The 11,271-nt window shown below is 46.8% G+C and overlaps 2 protein-coding genes across 10 annotated transcripts in view; both read left to right on the top strand.

Annotated features, from left to right (window-relative positions):
- HOXA5 (homeobox A5) overlaps positions 1 to 590 on the top strand; it is a 2,004-nt gene extending 1,414 nt beyond the window's left edge. For both annotated transcript variants that reach the window (XM_021386016.1, XM_021386015.1), the window contains one exon: positions 268 to 590. In XM_021386016.1, coding sequence (XP_021241691.1) covers positions 268 to 518 — 251 coding nt within the window. In that variant the 3' untranslated portion in view covers positions 519 to 590. The remainder of the gene's footprint in view (positions 1 to 267) is intronic.
- HOXA3 (homeobox A3) overlaps positions 1 to 11,271 on the top strand; it is a 47,174-nt gene that overhangs the window by 9,600 nt on the left and 26,303 nt on the right. For 7 of the 8 annotated variants that reach the window (XR_002434943.1, XR_002434944.1, XR_002434942.1 and 4 more), the window contains exon 2: positions 2,251 to 2,354. The exons of the other annotated variant lie outside the window; for it this stretch is intronic. The gene's annotated coding sequence lies outside the window, so the exon portion shown is untranslated. The remainder of the gene's footprint in view (positions 1 to 2,250; positions 2,355 to 11,271) is intronic. 8 annotated transcript variants of the gene reach the window in all.

Genomic DNA, 11,271 nt, shown 5'->3' with positions numbered 1-11,271 from the left:
GGATTCGCCTCGAAAACGCGCTAAAATCTCTTTTGTAGAAAGAGCGAAACCAAAATCCGAGCGGAAACTTAGCACGGCCGCCAGATCCCCCTCCCCCAAAGGCTTTTCTAAGGGGGCAGGAGGGGGAAACTTGTTGAGCATTTCTCCAGCCCAGCAACAAAACCGAGCGGGGCTGAGAATAACGGTCCTGGCGGCTCGGAGCTGCAGGGAGACACGAGGGCTCCACGTCGCTGCTGGGAATCTAAACGCTGTACTTTTCTCTTCCAGACAACATAGGGGGACCAGAAGGGAAAAGGGCTCGGACTGCTTACACCCGGTATCAGACCTTGGAGCTGGAAAAGGAATTTCACTTCAATAGATACCTGACCCGCAGAAGAAGGATTGAAATAGCACATGCTCTTTGCCTCTCAGAGAGACAAATAAAGATCTGGTTCCAAAACAGGAGAATGAAATGGAAAAAGGATAATAAGCTGAAAAGTATGAGCATGGCAGCTGCAGGGGGGGCATTCCGTCCCTAAGCGTTTGATCAATTAAAAGTACTGAGCAGTATTAGCTGACCCTGCGTCTCATGTCAGTACTAAGTTGACTTTCTAAAACTTCCTTGTGTTACTTCTGTGAAGAAACCCTGTTCTTGTCGCCCTTATTCATCTTTTAATCATGAGCCTGTTTATTACCATTCTCTCGCGTGTATAAGTAGATCTGCTTTTATCGTACATTTCTTTGTCTTGAATGGCTTTGTCTTGAAAAAATAATAGATGTTTTAACTTATTTATATGAAGCGAGCTGTGTTACTTGAAGTAACTGTTAAAAAAAAAGCAAAAGAAAAAAGAACAAAAAAAAAGGAAAAAAAGGGAAAAAAGAGAGAGAGAGAGAAAGAAACCCTCCCCCGGTTTAGTACAAATGTTATGTGTTGCACTCAACCTGCTTAACTGTGCATGTGTGGTCAAGTGTTAATGTCTGTATAGCTCCAAGCTGTTAAAAATATTTTTATTCAAACTACCTATATAATTTCTGTGTAATTAATGCTGTCGTAGAGGTGAAATGATGAAATCAACTGAACTTGTCCTACGTGTAGTGAATAGTGAATCTGTGACGAAAACTGTGATTCCAAGCAGTATGTCCTTGCTGTGCCTTTGTATATGACTCTTTGCACGAACTCTTAGAAGTGGCTCTTATTAAGCGCAGCTTCTGTGATGTATGTTTTTTTTTTTTTTTTTTTTTTTTTTTTTTTTTTTTTTGGTGAACAGAGTTACAAATATAGTCAAAGTCTGGCTGTTTGAGCAAACTGTGATCAGCTTTTTTTCTTTTTTTTTTTTTTTTTTTTTTTTTTTTTTTAAAAAACCTGACTGGAAACCGACAAAAGAAAAAAAAAATGATGATGATGATGATGATAATAATAATAATAATAAACTTTCTATTGTAAAGTTTTCGTGCTCTGGTTTGTGCAAAGCGAGGAGCTGCGCTGCCTCTGCGCGCTCCACGAGCCCGCGCGCAGCGCGTGAGCGCGTTCACCTGGCTCGGGCTGCGCTGCTCCGGGAGCGCTACTCCTGCTGCAAAGTTGGAGCAGAAGTTCCTCCCTAATGGCCGCTCGCGAAGGTGGAAAGCCGCCTCGCAAGGACCGCAATCGACGCCCTTTTGTGGGCGAAGCAAGTGTTAGCTGGTCGCTGATGGCTGAAAAAACATGTGCTTTGTTAAAACACGCTGCTAAAATACGAGGCGTGTTAGCACCGCTCTAAGGTTTTCTCCTGTGGTTGCCTGAAGTATCTCTGCAGGACGGCCACGTTAGAGCCCTCTGCGCCTATTAGTAACACTCGATCGCCACGTTCCCACTTTTCGCCCTTTAGAGATTTTTTGGTTTTCTTCGCTACTACGGTTAGTTTTCTATAAGCGCGATGTTACTTACCCCGTCAGAGCTTGAATGGTTAACTCTTCCCAGCTTCTAAGAGCAACTACAGATTTGCACATTTACTGACCGGTTACATTGATGCCTTCCCTTAAAAGTTATAAAACAGTAAACTTTATAAGCCCCAGTTCCGGCTATATGACATTTGGGTGCCAAATGAATAGGGTTTTGTCTATGAATTAGATCGTAAAATCATCCATAGCACAGACAGATAGGCTCACTGGCTATAAAAAGTCACGTGGTGCCATTAAAGTAAGTTTTATGGTTTTGGGGAGTTGACATCCAACATTATATACCACATAACATATAATCTCACTGACGCTGGACTTCATTTGACTCTTTTGCAGGCTACGTGTGCCTCCTGGCCATTCACATTGTCACTTTTAGGTACAGAAGTATCCAAACCACAAGTTCTCAATACTGTGTGAAAAATGGCTCCCTGCAAGTCAAGGTAAGTTTTGTGCACAAGTTCCTTAAAGTTTATTTGTGCCGGGGGAGCCGAGGCTCCCGCTCGCTCTTTCTCTTCCCCTTCCCCTCTCCCTGTGCCGAGCCGCGGGGCTGTCCCCCCGCCCGGGGCAGCGGACGCAGCCCCAGGTTGCGCGCAGCGCAGCGCAGTGCCCCAGCCCCGCTCCCGCGGCTGCCAGCGCTCTATTTTAGCGATCAAATCAAAGTAAACCACAATAAGCGACTTTGGCAGAGATGGATTTTGGGGCCTAGCTTTAATCACTTGGACTACCGCAGAAGATAATTACTTCCTTCGCTCCAATAGGCTCTCCAAGTTTGGAGAGGTTTTGTTTAGCCAGGAGTAGTTACTGCGGGCGATTAAAAAAAAAGGGAAACAAAGTAGATAGGGCTTGATATGATCTGGGCAGTGCCTTCAGTAGGCATGATAGGGGTGGAGGCGTGCTGATATGGTAATCATCTTCGCACTGGCGATAAGTGTTGCACATCAGCGCAAGTATTAAAATGGCATCTTAAGCTGGAGCGCTTAAGATTCCTCTTTTCTGCACTGGGTCGTGGTGGAAGCTCTAGTTATGTAGCTAAGTCCATCCGCGAGCGTGTGGTGTGCTTCGGGGGTGCGCATTTATTAAGCCGCTACAACTTTTTTTTTTTCCCCCAGCTCCTATGTGTAAAACTACGAATGTGAATGCATTTGAGTGATGCGTGAGTGTGCATGCATGTACCGAGCTGTGTGTACGCCCGTGTAAATGTGCGCACATGCCTCTGTCCATGCGCTATCGGTGTCTTTATGCATACAAAGGGTGTGTACGTGTGTACACACATATATAAGTTCCAAAGACTTTTTTTTTTCCTTAAGCGAACCAATTGACTGTAACTCGTAGCATTAATACGAGAGACCACAGGTCATTAGAGTACTTCAAATTATGAAATACGGGCTCGGTTTATTGAAGATTGTAAATATCCCCAATGCTCTGCTCTCTCCCTCTCTGCCTTATATTGCTGGCTGCCATTGTGGGGTAGGCCCCAGCTGCGTGTTTACTTCCACATTCTTTTTATTTAAGTGGACTGTTCTCACTAGAGTGTGATTACTCAGCAATAAACTTTATGGCCGGATTTAACTTCAGTCTTTGAATTTCCAGGACTTGAATGAAAGGGTGAAAGGAACTCTGTCTCTCTTTGGTAGCTGCAAGGCCTGATCCTTACCCTCAGAGCGAGTGATCTCGGGGGTGTGATGGACCGGTGGGGGCCAGGGCGGAGATCTGAGAGCGAGCTCCAAAATGCGTCAGTAGCCAACCTCGCTGTGAGAACCTCGTTCTCCGCTCAGGCTTGGAGTAGAAGGGCTTCAACGCAATCGCCTCTGCAGATTGCATTGTTTTCCTCGATGTGTCATAAACTCGAGTTTCAAGAAGAACGGGGCGGCGTGATGGGAGATGGGAGCCGGGCTTTGTTTGATGTTGCCCCTGCTATCCCATGGCCCGAGCGGTGCGGAGCGGGCTCTGTGTGGCACTGCGAGAGCAGAAGGGGAGACGGGGCTGCGGGTGGGGCAGGTCGTCGTGGACCTCCGCAGGGTCTGCCCAGGGTCCACCACCAGCATTGCTGTCTGATCTCTTTTTGTTTTCCACCCATTTGCCTTTAATATTAAAGAAACGCTCGCATCTAAGGTTGGCTCAGCTAAAAGATTTCACCGTTTTACAAATATTTAATATTTGGAGTCAACCCCCAGCGTAAGATAAATGAAGTCCCAAGCCTTTGTGTCTGTGGCTCGTTCTGTGAGCACTAAACAAACACACATGCATATACTTTGTATTAAAAAAAAAAATGGGAAAGGCTTTAAAAGCACAGATCCAAATACACATTCGAAAATCATTTCCGTCATAAGCAGCTGGGGATTTTATAGCTCGCGAGCTGTCAGTTTCATCAATAGGAATACCAGAAAGTTTTATATGATGGGCGTGCATGATATTATATTATATGCCATAAAAATTTTATAGTTGGAGGCAAAGGCATGCAAACGCTTTCAAAGTTTGGGCTCCTTTCATATGCGGGTCCTTTTCCGCAGGAAAAACCTTTCCTTGTTACAGGGAACGATACCAGGCGCAAACCTTTCCCGATTACTCAATACTCAACAGCACCGTGTTGCTTCAATTGCCTGCTAAATACACAAACACGTCCACGCACACACCCGCTCATCTCATGCTTTAGGAACCCGGATGCCATCTCGGCTTGTAACGGTCCGCAGCGAAAAGATCCGCTCTTATTATTTTCACATTTTTGCATATGGTTTCTAGAGCATATTCTCGTAACGCTGTGGACAGGAATTCAAGGGCTATGGGAAAGAAAAAGGTCACAAAAGCCCATAAGCGTCTAAATCCGCCCGTACCGCAAGAAGCTCTCTACCAACGAGAGAAACTTCGCTGCAAATGACAACTTCGCAGTAGGTTTGGCCCTCCCCCGTCCGAAGCAGAAGAGCTGAAGTCACCGCAAACCGGGAGCGCGTGGAGATTTTGCAATTCGCTTTGAACATTCGGAATTCAGACAACTCCAGCCTGCCGAACTGTTGCAAAAAAAATATTCCCAGATCCTAATTGTTTCCTGAGTGAAAAACGTCACGGGGAATAATCGCCAGGGATCGAGAGAGCGGTCTTATCTGAGCACTTTTTTTTTTTTTTTTTTTTGGTGCTGTGTTTTGGGGATTAATGCGTGCGAGTTTGTTTTACTTTAGGCACAGCAAGTGGCGTTCAGCGCATTGAAATACAGTTTACTTAATCCTTTGAAAGAAATACTTGAGTGTAGTGTGTCATGTCTAAGCGTAGGGCCAATTAAAGATTAGGCAACTCTCTTAATGCGTGTAGCTGGTGACTTTGTAAGTCATAACTTTCTCTAAACCAGAAGTATAACAATTCGCTTGAAAGTCATCCGTAAATTACAGCTCTGCAGCGCTTTCTAAGCCCTGCAAACGCCCTAATTGCAGAACATTACGGGGAAATCTTGATTCTGCCATTTCCTTACAGTTAATAAGAGTGTATCTGTGGAAGGGTGACAAAAGAAGGGTTTGCAATCTGCTCCATGGGAAATTGAATGGAACAGATCGTGAGGGGCGGATCAGGAGGTTTCGATTTCAAACCCTGGATACTGGAGCAATGCCTTTTCCCTCCCCGCAAATACAGATTTAACGCATTAGCTGCACGCAGAAGTAAATCTCCTCACCAAGTTAAGCCATCGCTTCTCTTTCTCACCTCCTTTTCCTTCCTGCCCCCCAAATATCACAAATTTATTGTTAGAGTTGCTACCCAGAGCGCAAAAGAACACAGCTCCCACTGCCGCCTGATCGTCTTCGAAAATATTATTCCTTTTAAATTAAAGCATCCTCTCTAATGTCTCTCTGGAAGGCAAATACTCATGGACCATCGCAGTCACATGCTCGTGTGGCTGCACGCACAAACGATATCAAATCTGACACAGAGAGAGTGTAAAATTCGCAAGGATCTCGCTTTATGGCACGCATAAGGAATCTTTCCTGTAACCCCCCCCAAAAATGGCTTTTCAATAATAATATTTGCTATGAAGGTTATTGGGTAATTATTGCAATTTTGTGGAACAGTCCTTGCTTGAGGTGAAGTCTGTCTCCGGATAACAAATGGCAGCCCGTGCAGTTCACTGCCAGGTTAAGTAAATGCAGAAAAGATAAATCTGCACACCCTAGGAATCACCAGCAGAGCTCGCTTTAGACCAAGTTCACAGTCAACTCGTTTGCCCAGACAAGGCTCCGCAAACAATTAGAGTTGTTTCTTTATGCTTAAATCAAGGAGAAATGACTAAGACCCTAGCAGCAGAGAGCTGCAGCTTTTCCCCCAACGCCGGTCCCTGCGTCCTTCCAACCTCACGCCCAGAACTTACCCAGCATTTCACCTGCAATTGTAACCAAATAGCGCCTTTGAGAACAGGCTTCCCTCCAACGCTGCCGAAAGGCTGTGCAAACTGATTTAACAGCACTTTACAAAGCTGCCAGATTAAAGAAGAAGAAGGAAAAAAAAAAAAGCAATAATTAAAAATGCAAAAGTATCCGATTTCTCAACAGCGAGAAGAAGAAGAAGGAAAAAAAAAAAGCCCTTAGAAAGCTGGGGGAAACGGCAGAACTATTGAAACAAACACTGCGAGTCTCTTACTCCTAAAAGAAGCTGCATAGCTTTTGTATATCTTTGTGGTTAAGGGCGTTACAACTGCAGGTCAAAAAGTTGAGGGTCAAAAGTTTACGTTTTGCACCACTCTTAGTCATTCGTCCAGACAGAGTTTGATGTCAATGTTATAGCCGAGATCTTGACTATCAGCACAAAAGATAAAATAGCTTTGAGTTACGTGTGTATCACAGTATGGACTCCAGGTGAACCCTACTGGCTGAATGACCTCAATTACCGAGGAAAGGATAGAAAATTCCTCTTTTCAAGAGTAATACACGTTGTATTTCATCTTGAATTATCGGCCACATTTGTGTCTGAATATCTCGGGCTCAGCGCGGCAGGTAAACACGCGTGTCCCCCCACCCCAGAGCTGCCGCTGCCTCCCAGGGCCGGGGAGCAAAACGTTTCCCCTTGTTTATTATATCATAACCCGCTTTAAGAGGTTTAATGTTAAGCATCCTCACTTTGCCAAACGGCAGGAAGATAAGATAGGAGCGGAGCAATTAACGCGTGTATCGATCCCGGCCGCGGCTTTGTTTTTGGCTCTCGTTTCTGTAGCGCCCGCTGAACTGTGCTTAACCGGGGCAGGACGCGGTGGTGCCGGTGCGGGAGGGCTGCGCGTTCCGGCCGGAGGAGCTCGGTGAGGGCTCGGGGCCGCCTTCTGCTACCGCTGGAAAACGGTGCGGAAAAGCTGGCTGCCAGCGCCGCGATTTGGACGGAGCTCCGAGCCTTCTGGAATTACCCGTCGCTTCCCAGAGGGACGGGAAGAGGCGAGGGTTGGTTTCCCTCCTCTCCTCAGCTAAAAAAAAAAAAAAAAAAAAAAAAAAAGAGTTTGGTGGAATTTTGGGGGGAATTTCTTTGCGTAGAGTCATTTCCACGTTGCTGGAGGTATGTTTTGTTCCCAGCTCTGCCTCGGCGTCGAAGCCTTAGCTAAAGCTCTCGGCCAGGCGTGTCTGTGGGGAGAAGCGGCCGGCACCGCACGAGGAATCTCATTTGGGGAGAGAGGGAGAGGAGACCACTGCAAATTGCAGGTTGCAACGATGGGGACGAAGGGGGTGGGGGGGAGTAGCTGGGAGAGGGACAGTACATTCCAAAATATCCGCTAGCAGCTGTGAAAGGTATGGAGGAGGGGACAGTGCCACGAGGAAGGAAGTCAGAGAAAGAGCGCACCTCACCGCCATCCGTGCATAGCTGCCTTTCGACCCCAAAGGCGGGAGCCTGTGCCGTCCTCCACGAACGGGCTACGCGTGAATTATTTGCCAGGGACACAGCTGGATCGTGGCAGCCGGGCGATATTTCTTGGGAACAAATGCGCGTGGCGTAAGATTTGAGATTGGCCCGAGTTATTGCTGGAGGCTTTGCCCGCCGTACCTGCTGAAGCGCAGCAAGGTGTGCTCGGCTTGGGGACGTTGTTCCCCAGTTCCCGGTGCTGCTCCCTTGCAGCGAGCCCTGGCACTGCCCGTTTGGAGAGCCTTTCCTCACAGGAGATATTGTTTAACCTTTCACATCTAGAGTATTTATTTGGTGTAAGAGCGAAGCCTGATAACGAGCTAAAAGCCGTGGCCAAATATCTATTTTGTTAAAGAATAGCGGGCAGATTGTTTCCAAGAACAACAATGCGTCTTTGATACACCCAGAACGAAAGCTGCTACTATAACCGGGCTACTCGAGAGTAGGTGACGGAAATCCATTTGCTTCCTTACCAAAACAATTAGCCGCTCGGATTCCATATTTTTCAGTCTAGCCTAGGATAAAAATATCAGTGAGAATATTTTCAAAGAAGTCGAAACTTCGGCTTCGGGAAATGCTGAATCTTTCGAATTGGCGTCTAAATTATTCTCTTAGAAATAAGAACAATAAGAAAGAAAAAAAAGAATCGTTTGAGGCGAACTATTTCTTCCCTTCGGCTCCCTGCGTCCAGCACGCTGCTCTCCGGCGTGGAAGCTCTGGCCCAAAGACCATTCATTTAAAATCCGGGCGCGAATCACGTTTTACGTGTGTTTATTTAACTACGCCAGGACGGCGCGAGCACGGCCGCCAAACACGGCGTTGTTGGGAGCAGAGCCGGTGCCGGGGGAGTCCCCGCTTCTACAGAACGCTGAACTTGGGGCCCAATGTGCGCGTCGCCCCAGTAGCGCCCGCGCGGAGCGAGCTGCGTCCCCGCGGAAGGCGGTAGCTGCCCCGGGGCTCCGCTATTGCCGGGAACAAAGGGGGGAATACAGTCGACGCATTCCATAACGTTTACATTTTCCCGCGATTTTTTTCTTAATTTTCCCTTAGAAGTAGTGACCTGGGCAAAGCACCCCCGCTATCTAAAAGACACTGTTATAGACCTTTTAGAAAAACTAAGTCCAAGGCCGAGGTGAACTTCAGGTCACCGCGTCTAACAAATATGAAAATGTCGCCTGGTGAAGGGCACGCCTTGTTATTTAACAAAGACTGTCAATGTGTAAGATTAATAAGAAACAAAATGCACACGGTGTCACTTTTCGGTCACTTTGAAACTCGGGACAGCCTCGCATTCAAGAGGGGAAAGCTGGGGCTAAATATATTCAAAATGGTTCAAATCAAATTCAACCCAGGCTGCGGGTGCGATCCTTCCTCCTCCTGCCCCTCTCTGTGGTGGGTGCCCGGGCACGGCGAAAGGTTGACTTCTATTATTATTATTATTATTATTATTATTATTATTATTATTATTATTATTACTCTCCTTGTTCTTATCTTCTCTTTCGTGATCCGTACGGTTTAGCTACGCACGCGGAGGGGAATGTGGTGTTTGCATGTTTCGCAAGAAAAAGGGGACCCCCTCACCCCCTCTTTGCGTATGCACGAAGCTGCTCTCCTTAGTGCATGGCAATTAACTCCCTCACTCTCAACTTAATTCCAGTGCAGTCCTCATCTCCTCGGCCGGGAGCCCCCGGCTCCTCCATCGCTGATTAAGGGCTCCTTCCGCAGCTAACAGAGCCCCCAGCCCCCCTGTAAAAATAAGGGACCCGGCCTATTTTCCCTCTCCTTTTCTTCCTTTGAGAGGTTAGGATGATGCTACAAGTTAGCAAAGGGAAGTACCGGGGAGAGAAAAAAAAAAGGGTTTCAGAGATTGTTTATTACAGCCATAAATCTTGCAGTAAAATGTCGAAATGGCCGTGTGCAAGATAACACTTGGTGGTCTTGGCTGGGTTCTTGTTTATGATAACAAAACCACAAAGACATGGAACAGGCCTTTTGGAGGTCCTGCCTCAGCACATCTCCGCAGCCTGACAGAACCCCGCAGAAACAGGCTGAGCCCGGCAGCTCGGGTCACCTTGCAGATTTACGGTCGTACACAGCACCGCATCCTTCTCCGTCCAACCGAGCGCCACAGCCGCACGGTAGAGAGGTGCAGCGGAACGAGCTTTCTCCGAGATCTAATCGCGGTAAATAATAGGAAGCAGAACCCGCTCAGCTCGCCGACACAGAGCTGAGCCTACAAATCGGGACAGCGGTTTTCGTTGCGTTTTATCGTGCCTCGGGAGCACGGAGCCTGCTGTACCGAGCTAGCCACAGAGCCTCCGGACTTGCCTTATGCCGAGGATAACGTGCCCGGTACCGCAGGGCAATGCATCTGGTGGCGGCCAGCAGGTATTTGTGCGTGCGCGCAGCTCTGCGCCGGGAACGTGCTCTGGGCTTTGGCAATCTTTTCTTTTTTTTTTTTTTTTTAATTTTTTTTTTTTTTTAAGGTAATGCAGGTGGAAGCTCTACATTTTCCTATATGGGTTGCCGTGTTGTTATTATTTTTAATAAAGCAATCTCCCCTTTTCTGTCCAATGTGTGCGGCTGCGTCTGTGTGCGCGTGTGTAACCGCATTTCCTCTCCACGCAGAGTAAATAGAGGAACTTATCTATTACCCCAGTTAAAGAGTTCCATAGATGTTCTGTTGGAAACGAGTAAGTAAATGTGTTTTAACTCTCTTTACAAATTAGCCATTCGATATGAGCAGGAAATGAGTGATTGTTTAGATAAGTAGCCCAGTATGCCCAAGTGCTGGAAACGTTCGAATATCTTACGAGCCGCCCGCAGCGTGCGTGTGTCCGTGTGTGTCAAATACAGATCGATACTCAGTGTGCCTACTTAGGTAGAATCTATCTTCAGAAGGAATTTTATTGCACGTACCCGTTATCTGTAAAACGGCTAAAGACAATAATCTGAGTTTTAACCAGAGTAACTGTTCGTGTCCTATCTTTAGGAGAGCGAGGACTAAAACGCATCGTATTTATGCGTGATATGTTAGATGTATTTTCCCACACCGGAGGATGAGAATACCCACTCCGCAATTATATTTCAAAGGATGCGGTAAATATTTCTGTGGGTATATGCGCTCTCCTATAAAGGAAAAAAAAAAACGGAAAAGTTCCCTTCTAACTTCCAATCTACGAGAGTAGATGGCGTTCGATAGAATTTTTTCCCCTTAGAATAAGAGCGTAATTAGTTTAACCATCAAATTTCAATTACCTAAGGTCAGGGCGGGTGCCTCTTTTCCCTCTGAGCTGAAAATATCGTTAACAGTCTCAGTTCCAGCAACGCAGCAGTGGCCCGGTGCCCTCTCCCTCCCTCGCCAGGCATTCTGCGAAGGCGACAGAGATTTCTCTTGGAACTGAGAATTCAGAAATAGAGCCAGCACCAGGCACAGCGAAGCGACAGCCTTACATTCGTAGCTGGAAAACGCAGCTCTGCGGGGAGGGATGTTCGCAG

The sequence above is a fragment of the Numida meleagris genome, chromosome 2 (genome assembly GCF_002078875.1).
Source record: "Numida meleagris isolate 19003 breed g44 Domestic line chromosome 2, NumMel1.0, whole genome shotgun sequence".
NCBI lineage: Eukaryota > Metazoa > Chordata > Aves > Galliformes > Numididae > Numida > Numida meleagris.
The sequence above is the reverse complement of the archived record's forward strand: the minus strand, read 5'-3'. Positions and strand labels throughout refer to the sequence as shown.